The following is a 15,578-nucleotide window of genomic DNA, read 5'->3' on the forward strand; positions in this document are numbered from 1 at the left end:
CTTCTGACAGACGCCATTTCCACACACTAAAGAACAATGGTGAAAATCTATTATTTTTATTTGTACTAGTGCTGTCTGTGAATGTTGTCAATATGACGTACATCTCCATATTTGGGCGTGTCAAAGTACTTAGTGCAGTACCGTTTTCAGAGTACTTGATAAAAACATATCGTCGCTGTCGGGTGGAAACCTTGTATGTCCAAATTCCAAAACCGTTACTTTTCAGGAAATGGAAAAAGAAAAATAACCTGTGTTCGTGCCTAAATGTGTTAGTACCACCATCTGGCTAACTGGTATAATCTTTTATAGTTGGTCAAATTTCCAACCTGCTTCAAGTTTGGGAACTGTAGCATACGATTTCTGAGAGCCAGACAATTTTAGGGCAGAAATACAAATACAATTGACAGCGACATGACGCATCGAAAGAAAGTGAACGAAGAGAAGAAACTGAGTTTGGTTTCACGTAAACAATTTAAAGAACCAACTCACCCATTTAATATTATAATGGCAATGTACAAGAATAACACTCAACCCCAAGGTCCATACACTAACCCCAAGGTCCATACACTAACCCTAAGGTCCATAGACTGTAAAAACATATATTGCATTCACAGCAATCAAAGATGTCCATTGTCGCCCTTACTTCCTGCAAAAAAAAAGAAGAAAAAAGAAAGAAAGAAAAATCATTTTTACTGGCAGTGTAGAACATTTGTATCGGTTGCTCTCAACAACACAGACAGACAAATAAGACAACAAAGATATTCAGAATGAAAAGATGCTAAGAAATTATTTTTATAGGCCAGAGTGAATAATGACATGCTAATAAGTGCAGTGGTGGAAAGTAACTAAACACATTTACTTAAGTAGCTACTGTACTTAAGTACAATTTTGAGGTACTTTTACTTGAGTATTTCAGATTTTCAATACTTTAACTTCTACTCCACTATCTCAGAGGATAATATTGTACTTTTACTCTTGTAAATTTTGATTACCGAACTTTTATTTGTAACAGAGTATTTCTACATTGTGGTATTGATACTGTTTAAGTAAAAAATATGAGTACTTCTTCCATCACTGATATTCTAATAATAAGGAAGTGCCATGTGTGAGCTAGCTTACCTGGGCAGTGTGTCAGTGTAGGGGTCACTAGGAACACACATTAAAAAGAACACATGTTACAGTTTACAGTTCTCACAGCTTTACATGACATTTCCTGACCAATCACACACATTTAACCATGCACAGTAGGCATAGTTGACAGCAATTCAATAGCAGTCCTCAATAAGTACCACTAGAGGGGGACATATACCAGCAAACGTTCAAGGCTTATGTTAGCAGAAGTGTGTATTATTATTGGCAAGCATGACTTAAAGGTAGGTGATATTCTTTGTTAAGGTTACTGCTATAGAGTGTTTATTCAGTAACAGGGGTCTCCAGCTCTTTAAGAAACAGAAAATATATTGCAATTTTGTCTGCTCATTTCTTTGTGTCATCACTTCCAATTTCACTTGTTTAATCTGTATCAAAGATGGTTGGTCTGTATCCTGGTTGAGTTCTCTATCTATCCTGATAGGATGACAACGGTATCCTGAGCTGAAAATGCATTTTATGTTTATTAAAGAGCTGGAGAGACATGGAGACTCCTGTTACTGAACAAACACTCTATAGCAATGAGTACTATCAGAATATAGAGCTATTTAACACTCATTTTAACCAAAGAAAAACACTTACCCTACCTTTTAAGACAATTACAATATCATAATGTTTTCAATTCTCCAGACAATCAATCAATCAATCAATCAATCAATCAATCAACCAGTCTCTCTGTCAGTTGCAGTGCTCTTACTGCTGGGCCATGATTAGCGGGATGCTGTCGGTCTGCAGTGGGGAGGCTCTGTCCCCGGTACGGGAGTTGAACATGGGCAGAGTGGACAGCGGTGGAGGCATGCCGCGGCCCGCCGCCAGGCTCCTCAGCTCGCCCAGGTTGCCGTGGATGGTGTGGTGGTGGTACAGCTGGATTCTGAAACACAGGGGGTGACATACATTCTTTAAATTTGAAGGACCCAGAGGTCGGTATGCCATTACAGCAGTGGTTCCCAAACGTTTTTAGCTCGAGACCCAAATGTTTAAAAAATAGTGAAATCTGCAATTTCTTATGGTATGTTTTTCATTTGTTGAACATTTCTGAAATTCTTTTGACATTTTTAAGATTTTCTTATATTTTTTATTTGAAAATCTTTTTTATTTAAATATCTATTTTTTTAATAGACCCCCTTAACTCTGACAGTGTACGAATGGAACCAAATGGACCCTTAAGGGTCCAAAATGGACCCATTGCAGTTCCATTCTTACACAGTCAAGAGCTACAGACCTGTAAGGGTTGGTTGGGGACCCCCTGGAACCCCCTCAAGGACCCCTGTGGGGTTTTCTACTGAAATAACAGTGAACCTGTATAAAGTATAAATGTAAAAGTTGTGAGACAAACTTGAGAGATTCCTCTCCAGACTTACTCTGATGTCTTTGCATTCCTCTTCTCCCTACAAGACAATAATCACGTGTGTTACCAACAGATAATCAAGTTATTTTGTTCAATATTCCAATACAGAATTCCTAAGTAAATAAATACATGAATTAATACATTATTATTATTAATAATAATAGTTTTACGTTTATGTGCGCGTGCATGTGCCGTGCGGTGCGTGTGGGAGGGAATAATTATAGTATGCCCTCCGAAAAAACCTAGAACACACCACTGGCTTTATCCACTTAAACCCCAGCATCCGTATTGTGGGGAAAGCTTGTTGTGAGTTTGTCGATCAGCTATTTCTCAGAAAAAGCTTTCCCCACAATAACAGAAAACAGAAAATACACTAGTATAGATTCCTGAGGGACTACGGTAAATCGTATAAAGCAGTGGTTTTCAACCTTATTTTATATACCTCCATTATTTATTCGGCATTTGAGCCACGGAACCACCATTTGATGATTAGACTCTCAGACCCAAAACTTATTGAGGATTTAGTATTTTGTTGTAGTTGGATAAGAATTTGTCCACAATTCCATGCTGTATTTGATGTTGGTACCATAGGAGAGATAACAGGCAAACGTTTCAAAATAGCAATTCTTCTACATTCTCTAATTGTGTAGACTTCTTGTAAATTTAAGTAATGCAGATGTTTAACAATAATTTAACTCTTGAGAGCACAAAATGAAACCAAATGGACCCGTAAGGGTTTGGTTTCAATTTACGCTCTCAAGAGTTAAAGATCTATAAGGGTCCATTTGGTTACCAACTCTCCATCATTTAGATGGGGACCACCTGGAACCCCCTCAAGGACCACTGGTGGTCCCCGGACCACTGGTTGAGAACCACTGGTATAGAGGGTCTATAAGTGGTTAAAAGAGGCTGGTGTGAAGTCAGAGAGTCTGCACTTACACTCCCTCTCGTCTGCAGCACATGATGTAGGCCAGCAGCACACACAGGATGATGGCCAGGACCAGAGGCACGATCACCGTCACCAGGTAGTCCGGGAAGAAGTCCCTGTCCGGGGGGGAGTCGGGGGGGCTGAAGTCCCCCCCTGACTCCAGAATCCCTGAGCCCATGGTCGGGGCCGGCGGAGCAAGCTTAGGCCTGGACAAATCAAACTGTGTGTGGGGACAAAGATAGAATAATTATACCATCTCACATGAATCATATTGGCACTGCTCAGACTGGCAGGCCAAATCCAGCTCGAATCTGATGTCTGACCAGCAAAAGAAACCACGTGGAATCAGATTTTTACAAATCAGATTTGAATTCACATTCCTTCCTCAGACTGCATGAAACCAATCCAATCTGGATAGGAAATCAGATTTGGGCCTGCCAGTCTGGACTAGTGTCCCTATTATGGGCATAATATTGGTAGACATTCGGCGGAAATAGTAGATCTACAAGCTCACAACGAGCTTGTAGGTTGGCAATTTTTTGCCAAAGAGATTTGGGGTAAAGTGAAAAAGGTTGAGGACCAAGTACAGTATAGGTGATGATAATAATAATAATAATAATAATAATAATAATAATAATAATAATAATAATAATAATAATAATAATAATAATAAGGGTAATAATAATAATAATAATAATAATAAAACAAATGTTACAAATATCTTGATGAACTAAACCAGTGCTACAGATAACACGGTATACAGTCATAAATACCAGCTCAGTCTTGCACCAGGTGAAGCAGTTGCCGGGATCCTGGCAGAAGTTGCATCCTTTGGCCTCATGTTTGGGGTCTTCCGTGCACCGCCCCTGGTTGTCTTTGCTGTTCACGCTGAACAGACACTCTGAGAACCACTGCTGCGAGCCCACCTTCACATACACACTGACACACCAGAGTTCCCACATTATGCAAGAGAAACAAGCAACCAGGTCTTTGAAAACAAGCCCAAAAGAAGCGACTATTATAGGCCACATGAGCACTTTTAAACCTAATATACTATTTGAAAATAGCCAATCTACAAGCTCACAAGCGTTGCATCGTGACGCGTCGTGAGCTTGTAGATCTCCTAATTTAAAAAAAAGAATCCTGAACAAATGTGGAATATTTTTGAAACGCATGAATAAATGAAAATAAAATATATAAAACACAAATCTGGTGCAAAATATAAAAATTATATAAAAACGCACTTCATTATTAATTTAATCTAAAAAGTTATCAATAGAAAATTGGTTCTCAAAGTGGGGTCCTTATCCATTAATACGTTGGCTATTCAAAAATAGCAGATCTACAAGCTTACAAGGCGTCACTTCGTGCCGTGCTGCGAGCTTGTACATCTGCTGCAGTATCTGCTGAAAATTTCTGGAAAATATCGAAAATGTTTGGAACATTTTGAATAATCTTATTTTTTTTCTTTTTTTACATACATCTTCTCCTCTGGGGGTCCCTGGCAAACAACATTTTCAGATTGGGGTCCGTGGCCAAATCTATATTAATTTGGAGGTCCTGAGCAAGCCCAAATAATCAACTGCCCTTTAAAAACAAGCCCAAAAATTTGATTTGGAGCAAGTCCCTGCAGCAGTCATGTCCAGGGGGTGTGCTTGTACATCATGGCTGGGGGATGTACTCACGCTACAGAAACAGGAGATATAGGCTCCTGCTTTATGCAACAGCTGGGCCACATGGTAGTAGTAATTACATTGTGACGTGTGTTAATAATGTTGTACCCTTCAAAGTGTCCAGGCAGTGGGAGGGGAACTCTGCCACCTCGGTCCAGGCCGCTGGAAATGTTGACGATCTCCAAATCATCTGCCTTCCACAGCCTCTGCAGGTCCTGCTTTATCGCGTTCTGGACATCAGAGGGCAGTGCCCTCTCAATCTCCAACCGGTAATGGAAGAACTCAGCCTGAAACGGTAGGCTCATGGGTAGACTGGGCTGTGCCTTATCTGTGGGACATAGACAGTGGTGGAATGTAACTAAGTACATTACTCAAGTACTGTACTAAAGTACAAATGTGAGGTATTTTTTTCTTTACTTGAGTATTTTCAATGTTCAACACTTTTACTGCACTACATCTCAGGAGGCAAATATTTAACCTTTTACTACAATTATTTACTTTCTAGATTTTGATTAATATTACAAAACATACAGTACATTAACCACTTCAGCCCTATACATATTCTGGCTGTTTGAAAATAGCCGATCTACAAGCTCACAACGCGTCGCTTTGTGACTGTGAGGAATTAATTGGCATAACGATTAAATTGGGGAGAAAGGGGGGGGGGGGCTTCACCCATTTCCAACCTATCTTCTGTCTACTCACTCTGTGTCTGGAGGATGGTTCAGAAACCTGCCTATTAGTGACATCATCGGTAGGCAGGTTTGGTCATTTCAAGCATTTTTAAAAATCCCTATCGATGATGTCATTGGCAGGCAGGTTTCTGAACTTGTCCACAGCCCACCAATGAGAGACACAGAGTGAGCAGACAGAAATGGTGTCATCTTTTAATGAGCATTAAGTGAGGACCAGTTATAATGGAGAAAGGGTTCTGGGGCTATTTTGAATGTAGTGTATACCATCATCTGTTTCCGGCTTTAGGAAAACAGATGTCCTCACCAGGGGTCATCAACATGTCCATACACGGACAAAGGTGTCCGTGGAAAGACTTTTCTTTGTTACATTTTTGGTTAAAAAAGATAAATAATTGTTCATGTTATATGCGATGAAAACACTGACTGTACTAATAAGACCCAACTATTGAAATGTCAGTGTCCAGGATTTCTTCAGTACAGGTTGGACACTTTTTAAATGAATGCATGAATAGGCCTACTATCATCTAAAAATGTGTTATAAATTCACATAGACACTAATGGCAAATTAGGCGAGCGTCCACTAGTATACATTTAGGCGGTCTATTAGATCTATGTGTTTCTGGTATAAGATCATTGACCGATCATTATTCTGTATGTCCACGGCAAAAATAACATTGAACAATAAATGCAGACCACATGCCGGCATGGTGATGATGACCTCTATGGCCCTCACCGGCTCAGTGAGGACATTGATTAACTGCAGATGTCTATATTGTTCTCTGTGTCACCGAGGTCAATAAACATCTATTCTGTTCTATTCATTAACCGCATGAAGCGATGAGGCCATCAGAGGTCCCCGCCTTCTGATACTGTCTGGGGAAATCAGGCATTATATATACGCCACGGACCCCAATTTCATACCGTTTTTGCTCCGGAACCCCTATATACACCGTAAAAATCCCCCAGTGTTCATTTAACTCTCAGTTTTACAGGGCTCTAAGGGTCCATTTGGTTCCATTTGTACACTCTCAGAGTTACAGTTTTGTTACATTTGGACCGCCTGGTGGACTCGGAACCATGGGGTTATTATTGTTAATGAAATAACTGAAATAGAAAATTTAAACGAGAAAGAAACGAAAAAAGGCCAAACTGTTATTAGCTCTGCCCCCGGAACCTGCGGTACATTGAGAAACAGTGAGGTGCAGACTGCAGTGTGTTTTTATACCTGGACTGACGATGATGATGGTGATCATGTCTTTGTAAGACACGTCGAAGGTCAGCTTGTTGATGGCGTAGATCTGTCAACAGACAAGTGGAGAGTTAATAATAATAGTATTTATTGTCCCCTCAGGGATATTCATCTTCACAGTCTGTTCCAACAGAAAAACACATAACTGTGCTGTCCTTCTACAAAGTCTTGAGATGCCAATCTCAAGACCAGGGCTAGAGCACAGGGAGCAAGGACAGAATCGATCCAAACATTACTTACTGCGGCATCAGAGATTGAGCAATAAGCATGTTTTGTTTTCTCCCTTTTTTTTCATAAGCAGGATTAGAGGGTATCCAACAACATCATTATGATTTGTTTTGGTTTTCATTTCATTGTATTATTTAAAAAATATTGTTATATACTTATATACATCATGGTTTTTCCTTTCCTTTAATGTCAATGCGAACCCAGGGTGAGGGGGCTAAGAAGCGGCCTGGGTTGTTTTGCAACCACAGCACCGCCAGATCAGAGGAAGAGACTGTTACTATTGATAGCAGGCAAACTATAGAGTACATGAGCACATTAATGACCACTGACGGACAATCTACTGTAATGAAAAGATACTATAAGCTACTGTGGGACTTTGTGTGAACTGTTTTCCCATACATAGTGATATAATGTAATGTCTCTCCCCTTTGAAAAGCTTTTAAAAAATACAATAAAAATGTGGTCACAAAAGAGAATACATAAAGTCCCCCAGTGTACACAGAAACCATCATATCAGCGAGGCAGTTTGTTTAGTGCAGCAATGCTGACTGAAGGGACAAAACTCCTACGTAAAACAAACTTTTTGCCAATTGAACGTTCTGCATCTTCGTCCAGATGGCATGATGATGAGTCTGAAGTGACGATGATGTAAGAGGGACGATCAGTGTCACTTTGCTATTGTGAGTGCTAAACGTGTGATGGCTTTATTGTTCATTATCTGAAAAGTGTGGGTGTGGGAAGTCCTTAGTTCTGTCATCATTAGCCATCGTCGTGACACCTGATTTATACTTCCTGGTACGACAGCCAGGGTATGCAGTAGAACAGTTGGTTCTTTGACCTTTTCAGCATCAGGGCCCACTTGAAAATCTTGAAAGTGCGCATTTTCAGAGCATGTTTATTTTAATCGGTGGTGGAGAAAGTACTGCGGACTAGGCAGTAGTAAAAGGCCTGCGTTCAAAATGTTATTTGAGTAAAAGTACTAAAATATTGGCTTCAAAAAGTACTTCAAGTACCAAAAGTAAAAGTACTAAAATGTTTGAAAATAGCAGATCTACAAGCTCACAACGCGTCGCGATGCGACGCGCTGTGAGCTTGTAGATCTGCTATTTTCAAATAGCCTATGTATAAAATAGGCTAAAGTGGTTAATGTATGTTTTATAATATAATAACTTATATTTGCAAAATAACTACTAGTAAATAAAGTTGTCAAATAATTGTAGTGGAGTAAAAGTTCAATATTTTCCTCAGAGATGTAGTGGAGTAGAAGTAAAAGTATTGAAAATTGGCAATACTCCACTAAACAAAAAATACCTCAAAATTGTACTTAAGTACAGTACTTGAGTAAATGTACTTAGTTACTTTACACCACTGATTTTAATGACCATTCAAAATGTGCAATGCCCTGAAACCTTCCATTAAAGGATGTGTTAGTATGACTGGTTTCTTTCTAAATCAACCTGAAAAAACATCTATCAGGAGACCACAGGGGGAGGTAAATGTAAATTCCCTCCTTTCTCCTTTGTGCATTTAGTGTTTTGTATTTGTTGATGGCATATTATTGTGTAAATGTTGTATGTTATGTTGATGAATTGATACATACAGTAGGACCACAATGGAAACAAGTCCCTGGGACTTTTTTGTGTTACCTTTTTAGCTTTGTCTTACTGCACCTCGTACTGTGCGTGACACAAAGTGACACTCTGCGAGCTTGTACATCTGCTATTTTTGGAAAAAAAATAATAATAATTTTGAAATTTTTGAACAATTTTGATTTACACAAATCGTCTCTTCTCGGGGGTCCCTGGCACAAAACATTTTCAGATGGGGGGGGGGGGTCCGTGGCGGCCAAAATCATATCAATTTGAGGGTTTTTGACTTTTTTTTAATTATTTATACGATTTATACCTCGACAACACTTTTTCCCGGGGACGTTGGCGTGCCGTAGAGGAATCCGTTTTGGGCGTGGGTCCTCTGGGTGAAACGCAGCCACTCCGGCAGGTCCGGGGACTTCATCAAGTTGCACTTGAACACCATGGGGTCATCATCGCGGCGAGCTGACAGGGGACAGACAGGGGCCACGAGCACACACACTGTCAGGCAGGAACCTCGTATCTCCATGTTTTAACCTTTTGTGTTTTTTCGTAAATTAACGCCCTGCTTGATCATACTACAGTGTCACACAAAAGCATCAATGGCAGATCTACAAGTGACGCCGTGTTGAACTTGTCGATACTTTTGCTATTTTTGAATTTGAATCCTTTTGAATGAGGGTTCCACCCCGACAGAGACAATATTTTATTTTGTAAATTAAGGCCCTACTTCGTCGTAGCCTACTACAGTTTCGCACAAAAGTAGCAAAAATAGCAGATCTACAAGCTCACAACTATGCTTTGTTGTGAGCTTGTGGATCGGGTATTTTTTTGGTTTGAAGCACAATTTGTTTTAACCCATTAAGACCTGAAGCGGATTCTACAAATGTCTTCTAAATCCCAACAGTTTTCTGAAAAAAAGTATGTTTCTATATCAGTGGTGCTCAATCTTTTTCATGTCAAGGACCCCCAAAATTATATGTATTTGGCCGCGGACCCCCATCTCAAAATATTTTGTTCCAGGGACCCCCAGAAGCAAAGATTTGAGTTAAAAATGTTCACTTTAAATACATATTCAAAGATTTGCACACATTTTCACGATTTTTCAAAAATAGCAGATCTACAAGCTCATAGCTCGGTGCCGCGCTATGAGCTTGTATATCTGCTATTTTTGAATAGCCAAAGTGTAAAATAATGTTTTTTTTAGCTCAAATCAAAAAGTGTGTGGGTTAAATATTGAACCAATGAAAAGTATTAACAAAGGCTTGTGACTAAATAATAACTACATCGGATGAATTGGAAGTTTCTTTTTTTCATTTCCTGAAAAGGTAACAGTTTTGAACAAGGTTTCCACCTGACAGCAACGATAACGTACTAACTTGACTATGAACAAGTAGTGTCAATGCTATATACAGGTCCTTACTGTAGGTGGTTTGTGGAAAGTCGTTGATGAACGTCTCTCTCAAGATTTTGTACGTGAAGAGCCTTCCCACCGGAGTCTCTAGTCTGTGGAGCCTCACGGTTGGAGTGTCTTTAGCGTCTTGAGTCTTGATTCTGGAGTCTTTAGGCTCTGCCTGGACCCCCAATAAACTGACCACACACACTGCACAGAGGTAAAGACACAATCACAATCACAATCCCACACCCAACTTAGGAGGAACTTGTAGAAGAATTATACATGATACTAACTATACTATATTTGATTGATTGATTTTTTTCTTCATTAAAGTGTCATGCTTCCAAGGAAGCCCCGCCCATACAGGACACGTTTACATTTCATTTGACATGAAGAATGAACCGACATGATAATTCACAAACAATACTCAAACGAATAACAAACTATAACACTCAAGCTTCATACTGTACATGGCATATTACATAAATAAAACTTAGAATACAGCATCGGGCCTGTTACCTCACATCTTAACAGGAGGACCGGACATGAACCTATTTGAAAAGATGAGATTGTCTTCTACTCCAGGCTCCAGAAAAAAAAAAGAGCCGTCTTAAATACCTCATAATTAAACAACCACTCCAACTTCTGGCCATCATCTTCCCAGAATAGCTCAGGTTTTTGTTTTTGCATTACATCAAATAAAGGAACCCTCAAATCGTCATACAGAGTACAATAAAAGTCAACATAAAATAACTATATTGTTATTATGGTCGTTTATAAGTAAGCTTCATATTTTACCATAACTTATAGTAGGCCTACTTATATAATACATTATGATATGACATGATATTTGGTAGCCTGTACAGCCAAGCTGTCTCAGCTATAGGCCTGATGGCTATTGTTTATGTTACAGCCTATTTGTTATGGTTCAGCTTGTCCTTGCAGAAGCTACAGTATAACTATGATCTGATCCCTGTGCTCGTTGGTATCATACCACCGACATGAGTGTTATTGTACTTCTCCCCATAATATCATGTACATTAAAGTATAACCATCACCACCTATAGAATATTGTCTCTGACACGCTTTGTGCGCTGGTAGATCGGCTAATTTTGAATAATCTTAAAAGTTTAAGATTAGGACTTCACAGATTCAAGTATGTTTTGTATTAATAATCAAAATCTACAAGGCAACTTATGACTAATAATGACAAATAATTGCAGTACAATACAATACAAGTACAATATTTGCCTGTGAGATGTAGTGGAGTAGAAGTAGGCTATAAAGTATTGAAATATGGACACTCAAGCAAAGCAAAAGTACCTTCTAATAGTTCTTAAGTAGGCCTACAGTATAGACTAAATGTACTACTTTCCAAGCACTAGTGAGCACAGATAAATAGAGGTAAAGAGAGAAATCTTGCCTGATATACAGAGCTGCCAGATCCTCCAGCCTGCCATCTTGTTTTGGCTTTTGATTGACAGTGCCAAGAGGACAGGACCCTGGGTGGCAGACAGAGACATGTCAGAGCTATTTTTTACCCCCACACACACACACACACACACACACACACACACACACACACACACACACACACACACACACACACACACACACACACACACACACACACACACACACACACACACACACACACACACACACACACACACACACACACACACACACACACACACACACACACACACACAGTAAGTAATACTATACTTGTGAGGACATCATCGACATTTTAGGATGGTGATTTTGTGAATGACCAATTGTTTTATATTGTTGACCCTATAAAGAAAAAACCCTAAAGCCACAAATATCACATCTACAAGCTCACAACGCGTGAGCTTGTGAATCTGCTATTTTTGGTCTATTAACCACTTAAACCCCATATGGTTGAGCGGAGTCCCTCGGGGATCTATACCAGTGTATTTTCTGTTTTAGAAAATAGCCGATCGACAAGCTCACAACACGTCACAGCGAAAGCTTTCCCGTGGTTAATTGTCCTCACAATGTTTACATCTCAAATTCTACTGTACTGCACGCACACACACACACACACACACACACACACACACACACACACACACACACACACACACACACACACACACACACACACACACACACACACACACACACACACACACACACACACACACACACACACACACACACACACACACACACACACACACACACACACACACACACACACACACACACGCACACACACACTCTCTGTCACTCACTCTTCATCTCTCTTAGGATGATTATTGCACTAAACATAATCATATTATTCTTATTTCAAACATGGTTAGGGAGCCGTAAGTGAGATATAATTGTTTTATTGTGCACAAGGGCTTTTTTTATGCATCTTTAATTATAGGCCATGTAAGCCTTACATTATCATGATTTATCAGAACAATGCCCTGTCATAGGTCTGGATTTTAACCACTTAAAAGGAGTCTGAGTGTCTATCTACAAGCCCACAACGCGCTGCAATGCGTTGTGAGCTTGCAGATCTGCTATTTTCACAAAATCGTGGACATATTTTGAAAAACGTTGAATATTTTTTGAAACATTTTAATAACACAAATCTTATATGGCACAAAGTATTTTCAGATGGGGTTCCGTGGGCATTAATTCATATTTATTTGGATGTCCTTGATATGGACAAGTTTGAGAACCAGTGAACTGTAGGACATTGGTTCTCAAAGCGGGGTCCGGGAGGCGGGGACCCCCGGGGGTCCTTGGGGTTCCTATAATATAGAAAGCAAAGCATTATGCTTTGGGGCAAGAATGTGTACCTATAACATCTGCACCATTCTTAAATATCAACCCTCCAATTAGAGAGAGCTTCAAAAATCAATCAATCAATCAATCAATCAATCAATCAGCCAGTCATCTATCAAACAATGGAATAAAAAGCAACAATAAGGGGGAAATTAAGAGCGCGCACACACACACACACACACACACACACACACACACACACACACGCTGTGATTTAATTGTATATCTAACTCACTCAGTGGCTCTATGTATGCACAACGTGCAGGGAGAGGCGTGGGCGTGGCTGACAGACAGTAAAAACGACAGCTCTCTCTCTCTCTCTCTCTCTCTCTCTCTCTCTCTCTCTCTCTCTCTCTCTCTCTCTCTCTCTCTCTCTCTCTCTCTCTCTCTCTCTCTCTCTCTCTCTCTCTCTCTCTCACCCAGACAGACTAATGCCACCATGCCTATCATATAATTACTACGTCGTTTCATTGTATCAAAGGTTAAATACAGGAAGCGACACATTGTAGCCTACAGTACGAATAACACACATGTGTCATTGGCCGAAAGGGCTTGACACACCGTACGTAGGCTACACGGCTTGATTTAGTTCTGCTGGGTCCTAGAGCCGGTCTCTTTACCAGCTCTAGGTTTATACACAGATGCAGCAGCATATGGCTGCTATTTTAATACTTTTATTTAATACTTTTACTTTATTATTTCCATTTAAAAAAACACTGTATAGTTTTTACTCCACTAGACCTCAGAGGCAAATATTGTACTTTTTACTCCACTACAATATTTTTTTTACAAGTTTAATTAAGTGGCTATTCAAAAATAGCAGATCTACAAGCTCACACCGTGGCACATCATGACATGTTGTGAGCTTGTAGATCAGCTATTTTTGCCCCAACCCCCCCTCCCCCCCAATAATTTGAATGCTGGGGTTAAGTGGTTAAGTAAAATATAAAATAAATAAATAAATCACTGTCGACACAGGGTGGGTGGGGAATAATAGCTCTAGCACTAGGACCCAGCTGCCAGCTGGCCCGGTGCTGCAGACCGCCTGCCTGTACGCTGAAAGAAGGAAGCAGCAGCATAGGGACCAACAGACTAAAAAATGATGCTGCCTGCCTCTCTCCTGCAAAGAGAAAGAAGGATTAAAACCTAAAGCAATCTGTCGTCAGCAGAGCGGTAAATACTAAATAATCCTCCCCGTCTCATTTATTTACTGTTCCACTTTTCCTGGGCTGCAACAAAACACGTTATGTGACCCATAGCAGCTTTAAGTCTATAGAGACATATAGATCTTATTGTAGAGCGGGTTGGTTGGTTGGTATCGCAGCCTAGAGAGAGCCTGTAATGATTGCACAGCAAAGCTAATGACAGATGCATCGTGCTTCACTTTCTCCATTGCATTGGGAAGGGAAGGGGGGAAAAAGGGATCGAGCGGCCTAAAAAAAACCCCGATCTGTTGTTTTTTTTGGTGTTTCTCTGAATCTCTCCTCTCTCTCTCCCATCTGTCGCTGTTATAATAGATCTGCAGGATCTCTGGGTGTTGGTTGGTTAGTAGCCGATCATCCTCTGGATACATTGTATCCGATCATCATCCTCTCTTCTCTCCAGATCCGCCGGGAGGGATACATTGTATCCGATACATTGTATCCGATACAGAAACGGGGGATAGGTGGATAAGGAGAGATCGACATCATGCCGTTGAGCATCTCTCTGCTGCTGTGACGCCTGGCCCCGGACCTGGACCTGGATCTGGACCTGGACCTGGACCACCCGACCAATATGATGAAGACCGAATCCACATCATCATCATCATCCTCCTCCACCTCCACCAAGAGCACCGGCGGCGGCTCGCTGCGGAGCCCGTCGCCGCACCGGAACGCCTACGAGGCGGGGATGCAGGCCCTGAGGCCCGTCAGGGACAACAATGCTGCCGGGGGGGCCGCGAACGGGGACGTGATGCAGGAGCAGGCCCCCCGTGGCCGCAGGTTAGGGTACAGTAGATGCACTATTATATATATATATATCACATACACCATCTATAGCACTGTTTACCAAGCAGTGGGTCGGGACCCGTTTGTGGGTCTTGGACACGTTTTTGTGGGTCACAAGTGACTATCCCTCCATGTTTTGTTTTCCTACATTTTGGTTTTTAATTATTATTTCAAAACATTTTCTAAAAACTATTTAAAAAAAAGCTAAATCTTCCATGAATTAAAAACAAATTCAATTATTTGTTCCCAAAAGAATAAATAAAAGAAAATCAAATAAAATGCATAAATTAGAAAAAACATTTTTAAGAAGTAATGAAAATAGCAGATCTACAAGCCCACAACGCATCACGAAGTGTGAGCTTGTACATCTGCTATACAGTGGTTCTCAAAGCCGGGGACCCCCAGGGGCCCTTGAGGGGGGTTCCAGGGGGTCCCCAGCAAAATGAGTTACTGTAGCCTCAAAATCAGTTCAACCAACTTTAATCCTTTATACATTTTTGAAAATAGATGATCTACTGTGAGCTTGTAGA

At 40.4% G+C, this 15,578-nt stretch overlaps 1 protein-coding gene and 1 pseudogene across 2 annotated transcripts in view; one reads left to right on the forward strand and one right to left on the reverse strand.

Moving 5' to 3' along the window:
* Nucleotides 1–40: 40 nt before the first annotated feature.
* Nucleotides 41–11,715, reverse strand: sgca (sarcoglycan, alpha; the record flags this gene model as incomplete). The annotated part of the gene is made up of 11 exons (XM_080455786.1): nucleotides 41–646; nucleotides 1,120–1,146; nucleotides 1,847–2,020; nucleotides 2,511–2,537; nucleotides 3,437–3,645; nucleotides 4,199–4,364; nucleotides 5,207–5,426; nucleotides 7,019–7,091; nucleotides 9,176–9,324; nucleotides 10,283–10,462; nucleotides 11,679–11,715. 11 exons carry the CDS (start codon nucleotides 11,713–11,715, stop codon nucleotides 640–642), a joined length of 1,269 nt encoding a protein of 422 aa, XP_080311912.1. The 3' UTR covers nucleotides 41–639.
* Nucleotides 11,716–14,105: 2,390 nt separating this feature from the next.
* LOC308105155 (neurabin-2-like) overlaps nucleotides 14,106–15,578 on the forward strand; it is a 47,776-nt pseudogene continuing 46,303 nt past the window's right edge. The window contains exons 1-2 of the transcript XR_013935015.1: nucleotides 14,106–14,233; nucleotides 14,578–15,042. The product of XR_013935015.1 is annotated as a neurabin-2-like (transcript). The remainder of the gene's footprint in view (nucleotides 14,234–14,577; nucleotides 15,043–15,578) is intronic.

This window comes from Gymnoscopelus braueri (genome assembly GCF_963280865.1).
Source record: "Gymnoscopelus braueri genome assembly, chromosome: 17".
Taxonomy (NCBI): domain Eukaryota; kingdom Metazoa; phylum Chordata; class Actinopteri; order Myctophiformes; family Myctophidae; genus Gymnoscopelus; species Gymnoscopelus braueri.